The 25,839-nt window shown below is 42.5% G+C and overlaps 1 protein-coding gene and 1 long non-coding RNA gene across 3 annotated transcripts in view; one reads left to right on the top strand and one right to left on the bottom strand.

The window, feature by feature from the left end:
• The window catches only part of LOC306967092, a 376,547-nt gene extending 353,526 nt beyond the window's left edge, over positions 1-23,021 (top strand). The window contains exon 3 of the long non-coding RNA XR_013793158.1: positions 22,882-23,021. This is a non-coding gene — a long non-coding RNA (uncharacterized lncRNA). The remainder of the gene's footprint in view (positions 1-22,881) is intronic.
• Positions 1-25,839, bottom strand: part of grik3 (glutamate ionotropic receptor kainate type subunit 3) — a 202,168-nt gene that overhangs the window by 70,960 nt on the left and 105,369 nt on the right. Inside the window, exons 2-4 of one of the 2 annotated variants that reach the window (XM_079561875.1) lie at positions 3,859-4,032; positions 3,250-3,513; positions 1,131-1,312 (exon numbers count right to left, since the gene is read on the bottom strand). In XM_079561875.1, the coding sequence (XP_079418001.1) occupies positions 1,131-1,312; positions 3,250-3,513; positions 3,859-4,032 (620 nt within the window). The remainder of the gene's footprint in view (positions 1-1,130; positions 1,313-3,249; positions 3,514-3,858; positions 4,033-25,839) is intronic. The other variant, XM_079561876.1, reaches the window with a different exon arrangement.

Raw genomic sequence — 25,839 nt, 5'->3', positions numbered from 1 at the left:
ATGCAAAACTCAAGATATTATGATTTTTTTTTTCTTCTTTTTTTCTGCTTCTCATTAAACCAAACACAAACTCATGCAAGCTATTTTTACAAGCGTCGGCGGCAGCCTAAGTGCAGAGGAGGACTCGGGAACACTCGGCTCGTCTGTGACAGAGGAAATCTTCCCTGACAGAGTGGGGAGCAGGTGAGCTTGTCGCCGCAGACGCCGCCGACATAGAGCGCGCGGACATGACAGGGGAATATTCCAGAGACATAATGTGGCACCAGACAGAGGGGACGCTAAACTGGTTCCACCGACAGCCACGGCTGAGTGGTGTAAAGCTGCGCAATCTTTCAGTTGCGATGTATTGTGCAGGTCCGCGGAATTCACCACTTACAGATGGGTTTTAGTCTAAGCACTTTTATGATGAACCATTGCATTCTAAAGTATGGTGATGGGTCATTGTATTGGAGTAAAAGTAGGATTGGTGATAAATAAATGCATATCTTGTTCAGGCCTGTATTTTCACACAATGATTTTCAAGGACATTTGCCCCATGAAAGATCCATTGTTCCCTCCTCCGTCTCTCCAGAGAACATCCATCCCAGTGCATCCCTTGTACCGACTGCCCATGAGCACATTTGTGTCAGCCTAATCCTTCTAACTTCCTAGGCCTGAGTTGTTTGAGTAAGTTGGGGCCAATGTTGCCTTTAATAAACATTTTAACACAAAGTGACAGGGCAGGGAGGGAAATGGGGATCCACAGCTGAGTTCTGACGTGCTTCGAGCGGCAACACACCTACACATGTGTCATGGTGGCTTTAAAACACTGACAGCTTTTTGTTGACTGCCAATCATCCTCCAAAACAAGGGCTTGATACTTAAAGCGCAATGTAAATTTAGCCTTTAGAGATTCTCTGTCAAAACAACAAACAACAAGTAAAACTGCTTTTTTTTAGTTGGAAATGTTCACAGCCTTCAACTTATACAAGTTCTAACGCTCAGGCTGTTTTACCAGATGACAGCGTTGCATTTTTCACAAGAAAGTCGGGAAAACAAAGGTCTTTAGGGAGTGCTTGTGTAAAGTATGAAATGTGAAATTACAGTTCTGGTAAACTTTAAAAAAAAATAACCAGTGGAAAGGGCCTCACCTGTTTGAGGATCAGTGCCGCCATGTGGTGACTACAGTCAAAGATGATGCGAAACTCCCTGCTCCTCTTCATCTCCTTCAGCAGAGGCCTCACGTCCTGAGAGTCCACGGGCAGCTGCCGGATCTTTAGTCTGATGTTGTACCTGGAGGGGGCCATTATCAACTCCTGCAGTCGTATTAGGCCTGGAATGGAAAAAAACACAATCAGAATCACGAGCTACTTCAAGACCACTGATAGAAATTATATGCTTAGTATAGTTACATGTAGAGATGCACCGATCCAGCTTTTTTGCTTCCAATACCGATACCGATACTGAGGGTTTGAGTATCTGCCGATATTAACCGATACCAAGAGAGGCTTTCTCTGAGTGAAAAAGTGAATGCTCCTCTCTTTCTTGGAATGATGTTACAGATCAGTTATCCATTATTAATAAACTAATGGAAAAACATCAAAAATTGATCTTTGCTAAACGACATACCCTTCGGTATATGGCAGGCTATTTAGTTTACAATTCACATAAAATGATCTGATCAGTACAAATCAGTTATTTCATGAACTAAAGGATAATACTTGGCCACTCCAGCAGTGGCTGTTTTATAGGCTACTTTAGGTATATATATCAGTTTCTGCCCCAGCTGAGCAATAGCAACGATTGAATTCTCCAGGTTCTTAGCTTCAAAATGAAGTAGTGTGGTCCCTCTCTATAATGCGCTTTACCTCTCGCATAATCACTCGCCTTCTGAAGCCTGAAACTGCTACGATAAAACTTTGGTCGTAGCTACGATTGTCTCTTAGTTTAGCACAGCGGAGACGTGTGCAGCTCACGATGTTTCCATGCCCACGTCTGTAATGTGAGTTTAAAAATCGTATTAGACAAAAAAAAACACACAGTGACACCAGGCATAAGGGAGACCCTGGGTGAACTAGAGAGAAGTGTATAAAGTGTGTAGTGAGGGGTTTTACAAGCTTAAAACATATAATAATTGTAAAAAATAAAGCTGACTACTTTGTGGATTTCATCTATTGTGGGTTATTTTTAGAACGTAGCCCCTGCAATAAACGAGGGACCACTGAACAACATGTCCATATTCACTGAGATTTAGCTGGTGAAAAATGTGTTTTTAAGGCGTGAGAGTAAAAACTGGTATCGGTTCAGTATGGGATGTTTGTAGCCGATACCCGATATTGTATTTTTTCCAGTATCGGCTCTGATATCCGATACCAGGAATGGATCGCTGCATCCCTAGTAACATGCATCATTTTGGCGGGAACGCCTGATTGTTAACTTTTGAAGTGTCTTTCTCTCTCTCCTAATTTTGCATTCTTACATACTATTACTTATAATAGGACTTTACACTATTGCATTTAAACTTGGCATGTATTGAATCACGGAACATGCCTCACAGCAGTGTATTGCAAATGAAATGTTGACTTCCTCATCTGGAAAGCCACAGAAAGGTCACCAAAACATCACTTTCTTTAAAATAGTATTTTAGAACAAACATGTACTGGTGAAGTCACTTGTGGCTAAGTACACGGTACCTTAAAGGCCATATACCCGTTTTATTATTTTATTCCAAACAATGAAAGAGGAAGTGACTAAATTAAGGCGAGACACTGCAGGTGAATAGGGACACAACTATCAGGAAAAAAACAAACATTTTGTGTTTTCATATAAAAATAAGGAAAGTTTAAAGTCTGTAGGTGTTGTTAATGTGTAGATATTGTCACCGCAATGTGAGAGAAATGCATTTTGAGAAAATGGCCGTTGAAATTTAAATTTCCCATGGAGAAACTCTGAATCAGTACAATATTTAAACATGTTATTGTGATGATGAGGTTTTTTGTTGTTCTTTTTTCGTATACTGCATGTTCAGAGACCAATTTGGTCCAAAACTTTTTCCCTGTAGTGTCTCCCCTTAAAATGTTATTTGTGGTCCAAACTCATTCCTAATTTCCCATGCAGGGTCACTTTCACTGCAATGCCAGAAAAAAGTAGCCTTCAAGTTCACAAGATTTATACAAATGCTTTAGACATGAGATACACCGTGTTTGCAATATACTGAAGGAGGACAAAACTAGCTTGGTTCAATCACTAGGAAAAAAACTGGTATATTACCCTCACCTGTGCTGTCGTCATACACAACGGTGGCGGTCTTCCACTTGAGGAACTGCACCAGGTCCAGGATGGCGTAGCTCAGGGAGGAGTAATCTGGATAGAGGTTGGCGTAGAAGGTGTCTCTGTTGTCCATGGGGTGGTGTTTCCACCGCACCTGGACGTGTGGCACCTCCAGCGCGTTACAGATCGACTGTACTGCGTTTGAAGAGGAGCTGTGGGAAGGCCCGAATATGGCTACCACACCTAAAGACAGCTGGTCACAGGCTAGAGCAGAGACAGAGGACAGTTAGGAGACGATAATGGCGAGTACTAGAAAAGGCAGTTTACAGATTCCACTCATTGGGGCTTGGGAGCGCTACAGATTATGGAACAAAGCTGGTTAGGTTGTGTTTTTACAATTTGAAGACTGTATAGTTTAATATTGAGGTGGAGGACAGGCCAGACATTTAGAATTTGCCTTAGAACTGTGAAAATACTGATGTTTTGACCTGCTTTAAAAGGCTAAAAGTGAACGAAATATTATATTGTAGTATGCTAAAATGGGTCGAGAGAAAGATAACAAGCAGTTTACCTGCACCAATCCAGTTCCATGTCAGAATATCAACCTACCTTTCCTGGACGCCTCAAAACTGTCGTAGATATTAATCCTCTGTATGTCGTACGTTAGCGTCGTGTTTGGCAACAAAGTCCTATTTCTGTTGATGTTATTGACAGCAAATTTAAAGGCAAGCTCCTCGGCGCTCACAAGAGACACAGGCCCGTCGGTCTGTTCAAAGATCCCACCTGAAAGACACAAGACAGGAGAGGAGCATTCAGACGCCGCCATGCCTCGAAAACACTGCATCTCAAGATGTCACGATGAAACGGAGAGATCCACAAAGGAGTAAACGCCGGAGCATATTAGCAGGTAAAGCAGAGAGGAGAGCAGCGCGCATTACATCAGGCATCACATTTGCGCAACAAACATTGGAGCAACATTGTCTATTTTCTAAAAAGAGGCCTACGAACCCCGACATGAGCTTTGATGTGTAAAGCCATAATGGATCTGGGGAGGCTGTGAGTGTGCGCTGCCTGTTCCATCAGGACATAAGCACACCTCAGGCTCTTGTCTCTCCATTAAGATGCCCTTTTATTACACCACCTCGCCTGCACACAAAAACTGGACTGCTTTGTCTATGAGCTCAAAAGAAACTATTTGGTGTTTTTTTCAAGATGGACTAGCACACTGCAAAAAAACATCTTTTCTTCAAGTAAACACATCAAAGCCTCATGTAGCCATGCCAAGACTACATAGAACTGTGTCCTCACCAAAGGTATCCATTCCCTATTTCTTTCTGCAACCCATGATTAACAGCTAATCCATAATGCAATGTGGCATACTCTACTCACTGATGGTGTCCTGATTTGATCACTTGACATCGCACAATGCTGCAACATATTCTCTTTCCCAAACATAGCCGACAACAAAACGCTGCATAGCCAGACACTTGGTTCTGCTTCAAAGGGGCTTACTCCAGTGGAAAAGCCTGTAAGCATCCTACACGGAAAGGATCAGCGCAATTAGCAAACTGCCCCCGTAATATTCAGGGGGAAATGATAGCACAGGCTTTCCTTTCAGTAAGTTGGGGGTTCAAATCAGCTAAAACAGATTTGTGATTTGCTCTTTCAACAACTGATTTCTTTTCTACTCTGTCACTATTCAATTATAGAAATAGTTGCCATCCCCTTTCCCTCCCTCTGCTGCCCCTTATTTCTGATATTGCTGTATGATTTTGAGGTGCTGTTTCTATTCCCATGTGTTTTACATGAGGTAGATTTGGTAATAAAGCTATAACTGCACTAAATATGTCAATTGATAATTACTTAATCAAATCTGGCTATTTAACAGAAGTCAGTTAAAATGAGAGTCATTCTGTCTGTCTGTTTACATGAAAAGGGAGAACAAGTTTAAGGAGCAGAAGGTGCTTGTAAAAAATGGAGTTCCTAACGCATTTCTAACATCCCATTTTGTTGTAAAATCGTATGATGACAAACAAAGAAAATTCTTCTTCATAACTTACATAGAGCAATACTGTTACGATAGCTCATGCTAGCTCATGTCACGACTGACCAGCACACAAATCCCTGCTTAAATTAAAAATATTGAAGGACAGTATAGTCCAGGCTGTAACCATGTTTTCATCCTCATCCTCAACATTTCAACCAGTTCCAACAACTTTGAAAGTCCTTGTGTACCCCTCAAATGGCTGTAAACTGAAAAATGACATCATTTCGTCGATTGGAGTGAACAGCTGTGTTTTGTAGTTTGAGCACATAATAACAGCCTGTTGTATAAATTGGTAGATCAGACAGACTTCAAAAGCCTGTGTGACTCAGCAGCAGCCCTTCAGCACACTGTAGATCTGTTCCTAAGTGCAGTCAGCATGCACTGGCCCATGAGAAACCCATCCACACTCGCCATACAATGTAACATCCATTTCAGTGTGAATGTCTCAGCTCCTGTGGACGCTCCTATATATGAAATGTCTCGCAATTCTGAATCCGTGAGATTTGGTCTTATCTTCAGGGGCTTGTATCACTAATATCACATCTGCACGGGATAGGCTTGTACCGAAATGAGGCATTTCAACATGGAGCCAGCCCTGATTTCTGTTGGCGTTTCTGTTTGGCGTGAAAGAAGTGTGGTCGCTGGAATAAAATGAGGGTGTCCATTGTCGTTTCCGTTCCCAAAACACCCAAACCAGTGGCTTGCTGGGTAATCGAGAGAGTCGGGACGTTTCCTGATGGGCTGCTGTACTTTTGGGCCGTCAAGGGGAAAAAATCTATTAATAATGGACTGTCACACTTATACTATTATGGGCCACACTTATACTATTGTGGACCAAAAGGCTACAATTGCGCTACTGCAGGAGCATGGGCTGATGTTAGCGCAGCAGTTAGTGCTCGTGCCTCACGGCAAGAAGGTCCCAGGGTCATTTCTGTACAGGCGTTTGCATGTTCTCCCTGTGTCTGCGAAGGTGTCCTCTAGGTACCTCCGGTTTTCCCTACCCTAAAACATATACAGTAGGTTCACCCAGTGGATGCTACACTGACCGAGAGTAGGGGTGTTTAGTGTGCAATGTGCATGAGTAAATAAATGGATAGAAAACAAGAAAAAAAACAAAGAACGGCAACAGTAGGACTGGGCAATTCATTGAAATTTCATCAAAATCTCTACTTTGGTCAATCTCAAGAATCGTCATAGGACTTTATAATCGACAGGTTTACAGCCATTTCTTTGACACAAACAGTACCTAGTTTACCTAGACAATGGAAGACTTTTGTGTGTCAAATGATACTTGATGAAAGCAGTTGTTTTTGAATCGAAAATCGAGATCGATCAATATGGGGGGAAAAAAATCTTGATTATTTTTTTTCCAAAATCACCCAGCCCTAGGCAACAGTAACCAATGCATAAAAAGTGTATTCACAATGTTATTTTCATTTTTCATTGAAAGTGTTGGAGCCGATCCTACAACCTTCAGTTATCAAAAATAACGCCCTACAAGGTGAGCTCTGGGAGTAACTGGACCAGTTGAAACCCAACCAACAGCAGACCAGCGCTAAGAACAATCACCACTGACTTTAACGAATTGGCTAAAAAGGTCTATTTGACACACCCTCTTTACTCTATTCCCTCTGTTCACCAGCATGACCCTTATTTTGCCAACGCTCCACAATACCTGCTGGGTTTAAAATAGCACATGTGGTCGGCTGTTCCCCCTACACATCAACACTCTAGGACCTGAATCACACCTCCCCACGACCGCGCTTCTACGGCGCATTGCGAGCTACGTCGACGTCCCCGAGCTCCTGTTTGCCCCTCCGCTGCATGCTGCGAGGGAGGCCGTGATGCATGAAGCGCCCAGTGGAACGCCTCACATTAAAATAAATGAATCCTTCCATTTCGCCGGGAAATCTCATTAGGATACATTAAGTAATTGCTGGAGTATATAGTAATTTGACTGTTAAGAGGATAAAATGTGCATCGCTCACAAGCACTCTGGCAAATTTAATAAACAGGACAAAGTCGCTCCTTGGGAGGCAAATGCGCCGGATAATTTGCTTTGCCCTTTACAAAATTCTTCCATAAGCAAAACAGGGCCCCTCAGGTGTACGTCATTGGAAGAGCGCGCCGTAGCACCGCACGTTGTTCACTGAAACAGCGCTGTTATGTTTGCGTGAATTACAAAACAAAGCAAGGACAGAATCCGGATTGAGACGTCGCGCTTATGTTCTTCGGATCTAAAGCCAAAAACGCTTGTGATTAGTATGTTTTCACTAGACCAAAGCATGAAGGCTTCTAATGAGTCTCTACGGCCCTCCAACAATGTATAAACCCGTCACTAATTGCGGCATTTTCTATAGACAGTCTTCCGAGGATATGCATCAGCTGTAGAAGCAACGCACAAACTGTCTGGTGAAATATAATGTAAACGTGCTTTTGAGAAATATTGAACATTGGAGCTTAACAACAACCTTGCAAGTTCCCAATGAATGAGTCCCGTGACAACATACACCACCATATTGGACAATGTTTCTCATGCAAATAATGTCAAACTGATCGTAGAACATAAAATAGCTGTACCCAAACTCACTCCTAACTCCCTTAAGTCATTCCTAGCTTCAGAATTCTCCACAGGGGTGAGTTCGTAAGCACTTTTCGCAACTTGCAGAGTCGCTTTTCAGGGTCACAGAAATGCTAACAAACTGATGCACATACAAATGCACAGTATCTTCTTTTTTTTCTTTCTAACACATCATTCACTTACAAAATACTGATGAACAAAACATATTTTGTTCAGATGTAGGAGGTATAGGGTATTTAAGTCTAAGGAAAGCTGTCTGTTATTCCCAAAGATGGCACTGGCTGTTCCGCGTTACCATGGAGATGAGCTGCAATCCTGTATGATACATTTGATACATTTGTACGGTCTTTTTCTTCACACATGTCCTCTTTAGCAGTACACTTAAGGAGGACAAAGAAAAGAAAGGTCACTGCTGGAAGTCGAACGGTTACGGCTGCTTCCACGGGAGACTGGTGGTGGGTTCAAATTATACCGCCTCTCCCTCCTCTTCGACCAGGTTTCCAATCCAATGAAGCCTGTGGGCCAAAGAGAACTTCCACTTGACAGATTGATATCGAAAAGTGGAGTTAATCTATGTTTAGCGGCTAAATCGAGGCTTGTAAAGTGACCGAGCTGCTCTTTCGCGCAGCCTCTGTCAGGTCCGCGGTGATGGAGCCACGCCGAGCTGAGGCAACCCCGGAGCCTGCAAATCCCTCATCTACACGCTCGCTCACGCACACACAAAAAAAAGAGCATGGAAGATGCACGTGTTCTCGCAGCAAACGTCGTGGGCACGGCTACATGTTAAAGCTAGCCCAGAACGCGGGAAGTGGCAGTTTGCCCGGGAGCCAGCTCAGTGCATCCGACTCCAAACCGTGTGCTACGTTAAGAGGACTGATAGTATTTATTCGTACCGTGGTGTGCATTTAAGATTATTCACTTCAAAGAACGTGGCGTGACTGACGGGGCATCTGCCAAAGCAAAGTCGATCAAACACAGTAATGCCACGGGTTGTTTTGCGATATTTCCGTGCACCACGCTGAGGTATGCATGATGTAAAACTGTCTATACCACCAGGATCAGAGGTTTTAGTTGTGTGTTTAGCCTTGTCATGTAAAGACGCGCTGGCTGACTGAATCTGTAATTAAATAAGCAAATTCAACCAAAGGACTAAGAGGTGTGGGAAACTAATCAAGACCGCACAGTATTGTGAATAAGATGGTTTGGATTTGCTTTACAAAGGGACTTATGGAAAAGTGGCACCCAGTCTGTGTGTTCAGCCACTCTCACAGCATTGTTGCTGTATGTTAAAATTTGACTGAATAACTTGGGTTAGCATGTTATTTCAATGGCAATATGTTAAGAATACAAAGGATTAGCAAAACAAGAAGTGGTGACAATGAAAGCTCCGTAGCTTTCTCTGAATGTAATGTGATGGGCAAAGCAGGAAACATTAACATTTAGAGTGTATAAACAGTACCCCGAACATTTCACAGCAGTGCACGTTTTTTGTTGGAGTAGGATCTCGGTCGTACAGGAGTTTCCACAGAGGAGGTGACGTTGTATACAGTAGATGATGATTGGAACAACCATTCTTTACAATGCACTGTGTGTTGCTTTGTGTTTTTCTTCATCTTTGTTTCCACCATTTGCATCCAAATGCATCTTTATGAAATCCAATATTTGTTAATCTTCCGTACACGAGCTCGAGGGTTTGATATTTCAAAGCACTATTGACTTACACTGTCAGACGCCTTTTACTTGTCCTTGAGTAGCTATCACTGGCCAAAGCTTTACCTGTTTTCTCAAACATTTTCTAAAATATGACTTGTTTTCAACAAATCCATTCACGACACGTTTGCTTTTTAATTTACATTAAAAGTTCCAAACTTAATTACAGCACTACCCTGTAAGTAGCACTTTAAAAGTGCAGGTACTTTCTGCTCTATTTCCTCCTGCTGACTTCTGTCAAACAGCAGAATGTGTATTATGCACACTTTCCATCAGGCAAGGTCACTTTGAGTATTTGCTCTTTTTACAGCGGAGGTAAAAACGGTTACCGCGGCGCTGCCCTTGTGTGAGCTGAAATTGGTAAAAAGCACAGCCAAGATCAATTACAAGACTTTTCTGCAGGCTCTCAATACGACCTTACTTACAGTTACCACACAGCCGAACTGCTATTCCCTTGTAAAACTTCATATTTCAGGGAATCCAGGCCTGTTTGTCAAGCAGCATGCATACATATTTTATTTTTATTGGCTTCTATGGAGTGATGTGCGGGGCTTGTTAAATCCAACTGCTTGTTGCAAATGGAGAGATGGAAACCAGTCCATCACCTTTAGCTTCGCGACTATCTTCATTACTCCGCTACTTTCATGTACTTACGTAAAGCTGGGTATCTGATTGTTCCTGTTTCATATTCAAACAAATCCCACAAAAGTCTTTTTTTTACAGTCAAAAACTACACACAGCCGGCAAGATCGTACAGTCCTGCCCTTTTGTCTTTCCCCGTTTCCACAAGTGGGATTCCCGATCCTGAAAAGCTTGCCGTCTCCGTGGACGTGAAGCAGCGGTCGTTTCACACAATGACGCCGGGAAACAATGACCGGCACAAAGCTCGCGCAAATTAGCATGAACACTCCGGAAACACGGCCAATTTCTGGGGCGGGGGGGGGAGAAGAATATGTTCCTTTCGTAATTATGCGTATCACCACTGCGCCAGGGACTGCTGCACAATGGCGGAGCGCTGAAAGTTGGCTGCTCGGGCTTTTGCCACACGCGCGCTGCAGCCGAGGGAGCGGGCCAGTAAATCTGTTACATTTAATCAATGATAAGCATCAGCGGAGGAAATGAGCGCTGCGGTTTAATTAAAGGTGCCAGGCTGCGTGTTGGCTCATTAGTTAGCACAGTGGCCGCGCTGGAACATGCACACTGTTTGATCCTGGACACGCTCGGTAACAGTTCAGTCCTACAACTTTGAAGGAACAGCATGTTAATTTGTGCGAGGGAGAGAGTTTGAGTGGGACAAGATCAGGACAAGCTCTTGCTACTTTTTTCAAACAAATTAGATTAAAGACAAGGGAAAAAGAATACTGATACAATCTCCTTAAATCACACACAGAACAAAACAAAACAAAACAAAACAAAAGCACACCAACCAACCAGCTAACTAAAAGCATGTCCAAAATTATAAAGAAAAATGTATGGCGCCCCCACTTTGACAGACAAAACAGGTAATATAGGAAAAAAAAAAAAAAAAAGTTAATCCGGTACAGAAGGGAAGTTCATTTGTTTAAGCAAATTAAACCAGGGATTCCAGGTCTGAGTGAATCTGTCAGAAGAGCCATGGAGCGCCATGCGTATTTTTTCCAGTTTGAGAAAATATAAAACATCCCTAAGCCAGTGGGTAACAGAAGAAGAAGAAGAAGAAGATCTTTATTTATATAGCGCCTTTCACAGACATGGTCACAAAGCGCTTTACATGAGACAATTGTACATTCACTTCATACTTGGTGGTGGAAAGCTACGTTTGTAGCTTCAGTTTCCCCTTGGGGAGACTGTCAGAAGCGCTTTCGCGGCTACATACGCCTGCGCCAACAGACCCTCTGCCCACCACCATACATTCACTCACTCACTCACATCATTCATCCTGGCCTATTGTGCATGTTTTTAGTGGTAGGGGAAACCGGAGTACCCGGAGGAAACCTACGCAGACACAGGGAGAACATGCAAACTCCACACAGAAAGGCCCCGTCCAGGTGGGAATCGAACCCGGACCTTCTAGCTGTGAAGCAACCGCTGCGCTACCGTGCCACAGAGGGAGGTTGCGGAGATTTCCATTTTAGCAAAATGACCCTCCTTGCTAGAAGGGTCATACAAGCAAGAGAAGCGCTTTTGCTACTTTTTTTTATTATTGTACTTTCATCGCTTTTTTTGTTGCATTTTTGCTACTTTTCTTTGCTCTTTTTTGTTGTGTTTTCATCATCGATTTCTTCTCGTTTTTGTCGCTTTTTTTCAAGAAGCTTTTAGATTTGGGTAATGCCATACTAAATTAGAGAAAATGCATTACGGCGGGGGTTAAAGCAGTACTATGGAACTTGTTTACCATAATAGATCCTTTCCGTAGTCCCTCTGGGAGGAATACAAGTTTTAACGGGATGATTGGAGGGTCTTTCGTCTCCCCCTGGTGTCTCTGGCCAGAAAACCACAATTGCAACTTCGCTGCCACCGGACCAGAGCCACCAATACACACTGATAGAATCACGAAGATGAAGCTAACAGGCTAACGGGCAAATTTGCGGTATTTGCAGCCAAGTTTGAGTGAACAAAATGATGTATTTGTGTAATTGGATGTACAATCTCCCTCTCTCCCTTTGTCTTTTCTGTCAGTGTAGTATTTACTCTCACGGACAATTAATAAGTAAAAAAAAAATGCTATGACACATGCAGTTGCGCTTATGGCCTTTAGGGGAAAGAGTTACATAGTACTGCTTTAAGAGGTTAAAACACTGTGTGACGGATTTTGGAGTGTGTGCTGGCGTTTTCAATGCGGAAGAGAGAACCATAAAAATACAAACAAAAGTAGATTTTGCATACAGTATCGGTAATTTAAAGGTCCTGAATTTAACTTTTCCAGCACAGTAAAAAAGTATTTAATTGAATAACTGAGATCCAGAACAAAAATTGGGTCCGAGTTGTTATTATTCATATTTCAATAATTAGCGAAGGTCACGTTTGTACTTCTAGTCAATTCCCAGCCCTTATCATCAATTCCTCCCCTTTTCATTTAATTTACTGTCTTCATTAAGACGTCCTGTACTTTCTGAGTGCAATAATGCAAACCTTATTCTGTATGTACATGTATTTGCATGCCAATTTTGTCCCTAATGCATTGCACCTTGACAAATGTAAATGGCGGAGAAGTATTTCTCCTGTGATGCGCTGAAGCCTGTCTCGGCGCGGCTCGTTCCTTGTGAAGCCTCTTGGATTAGACCTGAATTAGAGCCGCACTCCATCATCCACACTCATTTATTTGCTTCTTTGTCATCCTAATGATGTATTTAACTCACTGCACTCCCAATAATGTGCCATGTAATTGTTTTCTCAAATGTTTTTTTCTTCTTCTTTCTTTTTAGACGTCTGTTACCATAGATGCAGGTGATTTCAAGTGCACCGTTTCTGAGATGTGTTGTTTAGAACAGAATAGAATGGTCGTGTAGAAGGTTAAAGTGAATCTGTGAATAAAGGAAGAAACTCAGCTGTACTAAAATAATCAAATGAGAGAAACTAAAATACACTAAACTGACAAAATAAACATTAACTTTAGAAATTCAACTTCTTATAATGGTGCACTGCTGGCTTAAGAGGCATTAGATCATGTTTGAGATGCAGAAAGAAAAGCTCAGAATTATGACAATCTCTTCCAAATGCACCAGTAAGTGCTACAGTCATTAGACAAATGTGTTAGTGTGCGCAGCCTTTCCAGAACATCATGTATTATCATATAAATTGAATTTGGGCTCCTAATGTTTGAGAGCATAATGGGAAAAGGCTCTTTTAATTATGTTATTCCTTCCTCCAACTCGGTGTCCACATCGGCTCGCCATCACAGCTGAGAGGGCCTCTTATTTATTTGATGCGATTAGTGCTCCTCATGCAGCCCCTATAATGTTGTGATATCTCCTCTGTCACACAACTGTCAGGTAACAACACATTTGTAAAATCTAATTTTATGCTCAAGTGCCTCTGCTTCTGCAATTTATCGCAGCCATCGCTCAAGCCCGCGTTCCCGTTCCACTCCCGGGCTCTCCAGCCTCCGCCCTCTCTTCCCGACTTACCGGGGTGTTTTGATCTCATTATCATTCCCAAACATTCAGCGCGGATAATCTGTCAGGGTGGGAGGCTGCGGCACGGAATCGCACCGGGCACCGCGCGCTCCTGATCGGGGGCTGATGGGGCGTGCTTCACATGAAAATACCTGCTTTCCCCGTGACTAAAGTGGAAATAATGGCAGGGTCTCTGCACTGAATTCTGAAACACGAGGCGCTGTCAGTTTTGTTAAAAAGTAGAGGAGAAAAAGTGGACCGGTGGAGTGCAGAGCTGTTACTATGCAGTTTATAAAGATGAGGAGACTCAGGCTGGATTCCCCCGGCCTGGTACGTGTGCAATATTGGATATGACAGCAACCTTTTAGGAAAATATCTGTATATATATTTATATTTTCTTATGATATTTTTGAGGGAAAAAAACGTTTTATGTTTTGTTAAAGTCTAACCAATAATGATGTCCAGGAAGGCTTTACTCCAATACATTCAAAGTAGATAACGTTGGTTATTCCTTAGGGGTTTTATGCTTTTTGCAACTATTTGGTAAAAATGTCAAATACTTCTTTGTCACTATCTTACAGTTGGAAAATGCAATGCTGATCTAAAACAGCTGAAACAAAATATCCAGTAGTTTCACTTCCTGATCCTGTGAGCTGGCTAAAGTAAGCCTATTTCAATACAGAGAAGAAAAAAATACACCGATCGCTGTGGCTGTAATATGAGTATTTTGGGATGAGAGGATTAAGTTTAGCAAAAGATCAAGAGGTGAGGGAAGCATGTCCTGGATACGTCGGACCTCAGGAGGAGGTGTCTTAACCTGTTACCTGCCGTCCCCTGATCAGGGGCCTAGGGTTAGGGTTAGGTAACACTTATCAGGCTTATGACTAGGGTTAGGAATGGCAACTGCCTTGTAAATTATGTTTCACTCACACAGATCTCACGCATATTTGTTTTAAAACTAGAAGGTCTTGGCTTTCAAATGAGGTATCACACTGGCAAACAGGCTGTAAGCTCTCCAGTCAATACGCTTTGATATTTGAATATAAGGTAGCAGGTAACAGGTTAAGCACAGCCACTGGTGAAGATCCAAAGTCTACTCAAAGATGTACAAGTGCTGCGTAAAACAGTTCTAGGAATGTCTTTGATGAGAGAAAACCATTTTAACATTGTTAAAAGCAAGGCTGGGTGGCACTGGCACTGGTTTACGATACCGATACCCTGATACATTATTGAACCATCTCATCTAGAACAGAACAATAATGTTACTTTATTCCATAAAAGACCAATTATTTTCAGTTTATATCATTTATTTGAGCTGTCAGTCAGTCACAACGGGCAGTTTCGGTACCTGCTTTTTCGATACCAGTAGTACCTAAAATGTATTTTTCTGAGACCATACTGGTATCTTTTAACGGTACCCAGCACCAGTTAAAAGATTTTGCATAATAACCCATCTGTACATTACACATACAGTTGTTGTGTTCCAGAATGCACAGGTATTCCACACTAAAATTCAACTGACTGTAGGTGACATTGTAAAGTGAAAATATAAACAAAGGCAGGGTCACGAGCATGCCAAAGCTGAAAACGCTGCATGTGTCTTCTGGGAATGCTTTTTTTTTTTTTAAAGCCACTCTAATCCTTACTCCCAAACAAGAAATAATAGCAGTGTCTTTGCACCACATGCTCAAAAAAAAACCTGGCCCTGTCAATTCAGTCAGGGAAAAAACTGCCTTTAGGTGACAGGCACAGAAGTCGGACAGTGCAGCTCGGAATTGATTAGCCAAAGACCAAGCAGCGGGACTCTCATGGCCTTTTTTTTTCTTTTCTTTTTTTTTTTAACAAACCACCAATCTCTTTCCTGCAAAACCCACACAATGCCGTGATCCTCCCCGTGAACAATTTCGCCCTTCGCGGTTCCACCTCCCCCATCTGCGTGCTATTGTTTCCACAGAGGTAAAGCCCTACCCCGTGCCAAAATCCTCACCTCAGCGCCAGTTCAATCATTCCTCGAGCCAAGACAACCGGGAGGCAACACAATGGCGGCTAAAGCCAGGTGGACAGGAAGCCGCCAGCTGTGCCAAGTTTCACCGTGTCCGTCAACGTCCTCTGCTCTTGGACACCTCTTCCGACGCCGCTGTTGTGTTTTCCTTCGCGTGTAGTGGGAGGGAAAGGGAGAATTACAACCTGGGTTCTTTGTTCGTTGTTGAGCGGCAAGGAAACTTTTTTTTTTTTTTTCCCCCTTGCACAAACGCGTCTCTATCTGCCTGATTTAAGCAGCAAATCTTTTCGGGTGCACTTTTCACCACACCTCACTTGTTTGTCACTGTCTGTTAAAGTCTTCTCTGGTTGGAGTGGCAGCCGTAACATCCAAAATAAAGCCGTGCAAGCTTTCGTAAATAACTGGAATGCGGTAATCGTCGTATCCTTGGCAACATTGGTTAATGAGCAGTTTGATCATGACCCCCAAACAGTTTAGACCACCTCGCTGAATCTGCCCACCGCCTCAGGAATACAATGAGGTTGTGCCTGGATACCAATTATAGTAACGATAGCAAATACTGCAATATGACTACATGGTTGGCACAAATTGTCTGTTTTGGCCTCTCTGGTCTAGGCCTTTTTGTGATGTGCGCTGCTGAGAAAACACTATTCCTGTGCTTTGTGGAGTTGTTACATACTTTATCCAAATAAACCACAATCAGAGTTAGTCTCGGAATTTAAATAGAGTGAGATGCTTCATGGCGACCCGTGTATACTTTGGTAGGTGACGGAAAGGAAAATTCCCTCATAAAACTGTACGTTGACTGAGCCGTGAACATAAGGTCAGCCATTTTGGATGCAAAAAGGTTCAGAAAGTTAACAAGCCCAAATGCGTTTCGGCTCATGGGCGTTCCTCAGGGAATACTCGAGACGGCTGTCTGAGGCAACTTTGAAACTAGTTTGCAGGAGTTATATGGACATGTATGGTGTAATGTGCACATATTTCGTAGCCGTACTAAGCTACGGCTAACCCTCAATACCCCATGGCTATGCCCACAACAGATTTTTCTCCTTTTCTGTAAAAAAATATATACATATATTAAACTGATGTATTGTACTGCTTTACACCCTATACTTAAACCAAGCACATTTTCTCCAGTTCGATTTTACCCAGTGGGCGAGGAATGTGCTGTTCTGTGGTTCTCATGGCAGTGAGCTGACATTGCTGTAATACCTGTGGCCAGGGGCGACTACAAAAGACAATTGGTAGACAGGATTCTAGGGGGACTTCAGGCCTCCCTAGCGCTGCCTAAAAGCCTGGCTCCGAAAAGTTTCTCTTTGTCTAAAAATGATGTGACCAATGTGACAATGGGTGAAATATTTTTAACCACACTGGTTTTTGTGTATTAGCCCGAAATAGTGGAAGCATTTTCAGTGCATTGACTGGCCCCAGAGCCTGTCAATCAAGCTCTGTGGAGGCTCCGCCCGCCCCGCGAGTGCAGGACTTCCCACACTTTTAAGGAACAGTCTGTGTCGGAGGAGACAGAGCGGCCATGTAAGTTTCACCAATGACTCGGGACCTTTACTATGAATGGGGCTGAATAGGTAATCATCTATCTCTAATTATTATGGTTTTACCCAAATCTAAAAGCTTCTCGAGTGGAGTTTACAGCCTATAGGCCAGCCTCATTTGAAAGCTAAGACCATCCATCCATCCATTTTCTTCCGCTTTATCCGGGGCGGGTCCCGGGTGCAGAGAGGAAAGCTAAGACCTACAAAACATTTTTTTTGTTGCGTTGTGACCATGTTTTTGTCGCATTTTTGTTGCTTCTTAAACACTTTTTGATTGTGTTATTGGTGCTTTTCTGGCTTGTTTTTGTCAAATTGTTGTTGCTTTTTCGTCGGATTTGAGGTGACCACGTGCCAGCCCACCTTGTGCATCATGTGACTCCTGCAAACTGCCTATGAGCCAAAACACACTGGCTTCTGAATCCAGTTGGCCATGTAAAATAAAGGCTTTTGAACCTGGCTAACCTTCTTTGTGTGAAACAAAGACTTTATATCCAAGCAGCACTCCTATAAATCAAGTTTTGAAACCTCCTATAAGGTGTTTATCCCTATACACTTCCATGTAATTAATACTATCTAGTGGTTTTGCCCAAATACATACATGCCTTCCCTCCAGGCTGCTTTCCACTATATGATTTCTGCGAGGGTTTCAAAAATAGAGACGCAATTTATTTGAGTAAGCTTCCACTTTAAAAGTACACACCCTTTTTTATTTTTCTCCGCTTTACGCCGCCTATAGGAGGTCATTTGCGAGCTGCGGGGCTCTATTTCCATTAGTGGCATTTGGAAGACCTTTTATTTTTTATTTTTACTGCCACAAACCTGTTGACGCCGAATTGACTCGTCCAGAGGCCCAAAGCGCCGCGGTTAGATGTATAGTCCCCATAAAGCCACGCGGTGTAATAGCCATCGATTTTACAAGTAAAGGAACAATTAATAACTGCGCCCGTGTTTGTGCGGCTAAGCTGTGTCAATGTCCGCACTTAAATTGGAAAGACATTGTTTTAATTTAGCTTCCATTATTGCCGTACTGTTTTGACAGCCACTTAGTTCCTATAATGCTTAACATAATTAGAACAGGAGTGTGAGTTCAGCTACGTATAAAACTCCTTGACAGTGCTATTATGCCGCACACAGAGAAATGAGTGTCTTTTGCCAAAGGCGTAATGAACGACATGGAAGTAACACTTTATTTCATTCTGTCTCACTCGAGCGAATGGGTGTAAACAGTCGGGGCAGATTTGATTGCCTCTGTGGCGACAAGAGAGGAAGAATCGAAAATATTTTACACAAAACGTGATTCTAAATAACCCGAAACAATGCAAAATGTTAACAAAACTCATCTGGTGGTCATTGTGGTTGCCTTATATGGAAAATGATGGTTTAAAAGTTGTCTATTTATTGTGTCCGAGGGAAAGACTTTGTGCGATTATGGGCTTGGTCTGCGAATACTGGTAATTCCATATTAAAGGCGCATTATGCAACTTTTTACGTGGAAAAAAAAGTTTATATTTGTGCGTATTCACCTTGTAGTGACCAAGGGGCTGTATGAGTGGTCAGTATGGCGCCTTTACTTTCCGTCCTGGAGCATCTCTAGGACGCTCCAGGATCAATTGTTTGGAAGGTTTTCACTGATGACGGACGTTCTCACAAGAAAACCTACAAAACAATTGATACTGGAGAGATGTTGAGACTAAGATCGAAAGTAAAGGCGCCATGTTAACCACTGATACAGCCACCAAGGTAAAATACGCATAAATATCAACCTTTTTTTCCTATAAAAAAGTTGCATAATGCACCTTTAAGTTGTCAATTGTTTTGCAAAATTGTCCTCCATTTTCGTCTGGTCATTTTATCAGAATTCCGACATATCTTTGGAGGGACCGAGGTGTGGCCGACTTGATGCCAGGAAAGGAGAGGTAACCACACCCATTTGAATTGAGACTGAGAACTTATTCAGGGACAAACATTAGGCTCGGGAAACACTTCCTGACAGAGAAGACGGAGTCGCCGTGTTTTTCAAAGTCACTGCAGACACGGCTAAATATATCGGTGGCCCACTTATTACCTGACGGACCACACATGCAAAGTTAATGTAGACAAATGAGGGGGAGGTGCGCGGGGCAGATCATTTGGGGCACCTCTGGCTACTTTCTGGGACAAGTGGAATGAACGTCAGTGCTGTGTGAGGGCGCTCAGATTCTCTGGAATAACGGCGGTCTCAATGCATTAGAATTGGAGCCGCGGGCTTCTTTTTTTTTTTCTCTTTTTTTTTTCTTCTTTTTTTTCCTCTTTCAGCTCTGGATACGGAGGCGGGAGATTATTCCTCCAAGGTTTGGACATGTCCGTGTTCTCGTGAGGATTAGCGAGTGTGATAGACCGCGGGACATTAAGTGGAACCTACTAAACTAAATTCTACATTTGAGGAATATAAATGATGTTTTTTTTTACTGCAGGTGCGCCCACACACTACAAACTGGAGTGAAAATAGCGCTTTCAATTATACATTTATGTAAGATATTGAGCTTTATATTGCCTGAATCCCATTATCGCACAAGCACACTGCCAGCACTTTTACAACCACAATGTGAATACGTGGAGGAAATTACTACTTAAAGCCAACTTTTTGTTCAACTGTTGTCTTGTGCATGTCGCCATACATTATCTAGATATCAGATTTGAATGCTGACTCATTGTTGACTGTTGTTGAATAAACACATTAACATAATATAAAAGCCTCATTAGCTTAAACTCCTATTGACATAACATGGTCGGCACAGCAACAGTTTACAATTGTTTGCCTCTATCTATGTCACTTCCTGTCAGTGTCCAATAAGGAAGTGAAGCTATAGACATAACAAAAATGGTCAAACTAAAGGAAGCTGGGTAATTTATAGATATAATTGTGTATGTTTTGGCAAAAATTGTGTCAAATGTGTCCTATTCATGCTGAATAAAAAAACTGCCCACATTTCAAAACTCTTTATCCTTACATTATTTTCCTCCATTGTCAATACATAATGATTTTCAAAGTTTTGGTCCACTGTTTGAAGCATGTTGACTGGTATATTGGCGATTTCATTTCGGATATTATTCTGTGGTTCTTCCAGGGCCTGTGGAAAATCGGTATAAACCAGGAATGTGAGATAACCCCACAGGATATAATCACAGGGGCTAAATCATGCGAGCGCGCAGGCCAGGTTCTGTCCCCTCCCAGGGAGATGAGCTGCCCGCGGAAGGCTTCTCTCCAAAAACCCACTGAAATCATTTTGCATTGGTGAAGAGACGGAGTGCATCGTGAAGAATTTTGGTAGAAAAGAACATCCCGACATGCCAAGAGCAACTGCGTGTTTACGAGCAGAACACTCGGGAGAGCGCGGCGTAGACGGACAAACTCGTTCAGCGTTATCAGGCGTTGCAACGGTCCTCGTCGGTCCTTTCTTTCTTTTGGATGCATTCCCAGTTTCCCTAAAGGCATCCACCCACAATGAAAATCGATTTGCGATCAGGAACACGGCATGTCAGAGGAGCCGTTAGAAAAATATACCTCGACAGCAAAAGCGCGCAGCTCCCTCTACCGCAAACAGGTGTGGACGGCAAACTTCCCGTCCAGCCTCTTCGTCTTAATTTTAGTCAAAGTGATATTTTTGCCGACTAAAATTGGACTAAAACTAAATTAAAAGTTTCTCATGAGACTAAAACTATGACTAAAATGTCCAGATATTTTAGTCGACTAAAATAAGACTAAATAAAAATTAAAGGGAGAGAGTAAAATCATCCAAACGTCTATTGACCGTCTGAAAGAGCCTCAGATCATGTAAATCTGAGCTTTGTTCATGTGGAGCAGCTCCGTGAAGCAGAAGAACAAGATTAAATATGATTATGATGAATATTATCAATGCAAAGTCGACTAAATCCGTCTTAAATTTAGTCGACTAAATTTACTTGCAATTTTAGTCGACTAAAACTAAAATTGAAGATTTTTTTTTTTTTACTAAAACTAGACTAAAATCGAATTACATTTTCGTCAAAAGACTAAGACTAAAACTAAATTAAAATATGTTGTCAAAATGAACACTGCCGTGACCCTCTCTTTAAAGGGGCTAGATACAAGTTTGCCATTTTATACTCACTACTGCCACCACAGGCCATACGTGTAACTGCACCTTCTATATTAAGCATGACGGCACTTCGGACCCGAACACCTTTTTGAGTGACAGTACAGGATTTTAGAGGCAGTTGTGGTGAACAGGTCTGGGCTCATTCTACACATTAGGACATGGCTGGAACATGTGGGGGGAGGAAAATACGTAATTTTAACATTTTTAAACTCCCCATAGTCCCTTTAACGAACATCAGCACAAGCTTTCTGAAGAAGGAAGCTCCCACGCCCCGCCCTGCATGTTAAAAAGTTGCGTCTGTTCCGCGAAAACACATTGCGGTAACTCCGAAAGACAAGAGACATGAGAGTTCCCTCACGACGAGCGGCGGCGCGTCGAACTTCTCTCGATTTGATTGACAGCTCGCGTTAGACTCTCTTGTAAACACTGTCTGAGTTGTTTAATGAGACAGAAAAGTCAAATGGCCCATGGAAATGCAGATCGGGGTCTGTATTCCAATCACGCAGCCGAGCCGATTCCCTTTTTTATGATCTAATTCAAAACAAGCATATCAATCTACAGTGTGGATCGCTTCTGCAAATGATGAGACAACGGAGTGAGAGAACTGAAGCTCGCTCGAGGAGTGACGGACGCCTGGGCAAACCAATTTCACGAACCTGTTGGCGCGCCATGCGAAATACAGATGAAGGAACGCAAGTGTTTAATTGTGCCTTTGATCATGTGGGTTCTGCTGTTTAGACAGGGCTCCATGTGCGTCCATCGATCAATCTGTGGACTTTATTCTCCCCATATGGAAGTGCATCCTCTCCAATACCAAACGGTAGCTGAACCCTCTTCCTTCCCTCTTCTTCCACCTGTATTGTGGTCATCCAGCCCCTCAAAGAGACTCAACTGACTGTACTGTTTGACATATGGATTCATGTTAGTTCGCACACTAAGCCCATGTTTAGGTCTTTTCAGACATGACTCGTCTCTTGTCGGTTTATAATTAAAGCCGCTCGTTTTATCACAGAGCACGAACGCTAGTATTTCGCGGCGCCTCCTCAAAGCCGATTAGAGCGGCAAGAAAGAAGAAAAAAAAGGGCCAGCTCATCCTCTCGCCAAGGCAGGATATTTACATTTCAGTGCCATGCGAGGGGAATGTTAATTTGGCTGCGGAGATTCAACACGGCAGGCACTTTCACACATGAGCAGTTAATGGGTTTCGTTATAACATCCTGAGGGACGGCGCTCATTACTTGTCCCGGTCAACTCCGACAGGTGCAGCCATCACCGATCTTTGTTCGGTGTGTCGGCAGAGTCTTAGCGCGAGGTGATTGATATGATTGATTCATGAGTGGAAAAAGTTGTGCCAAAATGAAAATACGGGGTAAAAAAAAGAAGGACACAGTTAAAGTGAAAGTCTGTGAGTTTGCAAAGTGAGGAGGGATGGAAGGAAAGTTGAAAGTAAACCATCAAATGTGTCCCCTCTTTAACCAGAACACCTTTCTCAGTTTGCAAAATGAGGAGAGGAACGGAATTTCCAAGAAGTAAACGATCAAGCTCCTCCCCCTCCCCTCCTGATTGGACCTGGCAGGCTGGTTCACAGGAAAAGCTCGTCTCATTGGTCAACGCGGGAGGATACCATGACTCTGATTAGTTGCTGATATCCGGGAAGGAAGGACTTTACAAAAAATCTACATACTGCAGATACATTATAACTTAATTTACATCAAAATGCGAGACCAGGTAGCCGATTTTGCACATTTTAAAAAATGTGTAATACATTTAAACTTCCAGACTATCACTTTAATGTTGACAGGAGAATTGGAATTTGAAAGAAGTGAGAATTGAAAATGATTTCTTCTTCAGGGCCTGATTACTTTTCACTGCAGCGATGGATCTGAATTTTCAATCTCATGGGAGTCCATCTTGAATGGCTCAAAATTGTACTCACTGATGTATTGGACCAATTACGTGGCGGGATTGCAGTAAGTGGGCATTTCGCGACAATAACTCGCACTTTTATTGCTGCTAATGCCCAACGCAGCCATTACGGAAAATGTATGCCGCTACATAATTACAAGCAGTATTTTTTATCTAAATATTTAATGAGTTCACTATAGGGCTTTGTTGTTTAGCTACATTTGGAGACGAGGCTGCGGTTTGGCCGACACTACGGGCGCTTGATCCAGTCAATTGCAAATATCCCAACCAAACTTTGTCCTCTTCACGTGCAATTGGCATAAAAGTGATAGTAAATGCAAATCAATATATAGATTACACAACATTAAGAGGTTATTTCATGTCAAAGATCACACTGAAGATTATGAAATGGAGTACACTGCAAAAAGTACCCTTCTAAAAACAAGGAAAATTAAAGCCGCAAGCGGCGATGAAGGCCCTCGCCCTTGGGGACTCGTCCCTTGCAACCGCCCCCGCTCGCTCTCGTCCCTTGCGGCCACCTCCGCTCGTTGTTATCCCTTGCTACCACTTTTGCTCACTCTCACGCCTTACGACCACCTCTGTTTGCTGTGGTCCCTTGCGACCAATCCTCATCACACTGATTTAAGTTGTATTACAGTTCATTATATGCGAAAGTCCCTTTAAGTTGTATTACAGTTCATTATATGCGAAAGTCCCTTTAAGTTGCATTACAGAGCATTATATGCGAAAGTCCCTTTAAGTTGCATTACAGTGTATTTTATGCGAAAGTCCCTCTAAGTTGCATTACAGTTCATTATATGAGAAAGTCCCTCTAAGTTGCATTACAGTACATTATATGCGAAAGTCCCTCTAAGTTGCATTACAGTACATTATATGCGAAAGTCCCTTTAAGTTGCATTACAGTGCATTATATGCGAAAGTCCCTCTAAGTTGCATTACAGTTCATTATATGCGAAAGTCCCTTTAAGTTGCATTACAGTGCATTATATGCGAAAGTCCCTTTAAGTTGCATTACAGTTCATTATATGCAAAGTCCCTTTAAGTTGCATTACAGTTCATTTTATGCGAAAGTCCCTTTAAGTTGCATGACAGTGCATTATATGCGAAGGTCCCTATTCACCTTATTCTGCCCCGCCCACTTCTGCCCGTTCATTTTAACGGAGAACGAGGGAAAATATTCTCAGCTCAAATCTGATGTGTAGTCGATTGATTTGTGTAAAATGTCCGATGTTCATTTGCACCAACAAATAAACACTGCAGCGTTTCTCTGCGCGGCCTGAAAACGGCTTTGTTTTCGTGTAGAGACTGAATTTATGTGGACTTCTCCAGCCCCATGTTAACACAGAGGAGAAAAGGGGCGGGCACAGTTAATGGCGGCGCCCACGCGAACAGCCGGAATAAGGTGAATTAAGTTACGTGTTATGCGAAAGTCCCTATTAAGTTGCATTATAGTGCTATTGTGAAAATCTCTATGTAGTTGCATAATTGTGTTGTAGTTGCAAAAATCCCTATTTTGTTGCAGAAACTGTAAAAACTGTTGAAATCACTGACAGACTTCACTGTATCAGAAATCCTAATAAAATGCCGGCAAGAAAAGAAAAGCATTAGAGAAGTGTCACAGCCATATTTGAACTGGCAACCTCCTACACCAAAGACAAGCACACTATCCCTGAGCTATAGCTCCTTGGTTATTATGGCCTGATCTGGGCTACTTTGCTGTAAATTATCGGGCAGTGTTGCCTCAATTGTTTTCCTATCCCCTCATTTCTGTCTCTTTCGTGGCTTATATTTAGAAAGCGTTTTTCATGAGGGTGGGACTATAGGCGCAGTGAAGAAAAAGAATACAGAAAGAAAAAGAAACAAGGTCAGAATTGATCCAGCACTCTTATGGTTAAAATCCCAACACTCAAGCTATGACACTACACAGGCACAGCAAATCTGGTGAAATGCCCCGGACTCATGTGTTTTAGGCTGTGACAATGTAAAAGGTGAAAGCAATAGGAAAGTGTCAAGGCTGTGTTTGGACTCGCAACCTCCTTCACTTGAAACATGGGCCTGATGACAGCTTGTCTTAATTAAATTCCCAGGCCGAAATTTGGTCCCAGCAACACACTTGAGGAGAGGGGTCATTTCCCCTTTTTTATTGAGTGTGGAACCATAGGTGGTGATTCATGTTCTTCCTGGAAGGTGGTCAGTCCAATAGAAAAAGGAAATAGAAAAGAGTCACGGTTGGGATTTGATCCAGCAACCTCCTGTACATTAATCCAGCTCTCTACCAATGGAGCTAAGGCTGAGTGAATGGCATAGCGGATGTGAAATTAATGTCCGGAAAGACCCCGCACTTGTGTGTTTGCAGGAAACGGATTTACAGTTTAGAAAATAATATATTCTATCATTATTTAATTAGGGTAAATTCCTGGCTGCCCAAATAATTGTTGAGAAGGGGTTTCAGCCCTGCAGCACCCTCGATATTGAAGCAATGATTTGGTGAGACCCATGTAGTACGAGGAACACGCACACAGACGGACAGGAAACAGACAAACTGAAGTTCCTGTGACT

This window comes from Gobius niger, assembly GCF_951799975.1.
Source record: "Gobius niger genome assembly, chromosome: 8".
Lineage (NCBI taxonomy): Eukaryota > Metazoa > Chordata > Actinopteri > Gobiiformes > Gobiidae > Gobius > Gobius niger.
Note: the sequence above shows the minus strand (reverse complement) of the source record. Positions and strands in the feature narration are given on the sequence as shown.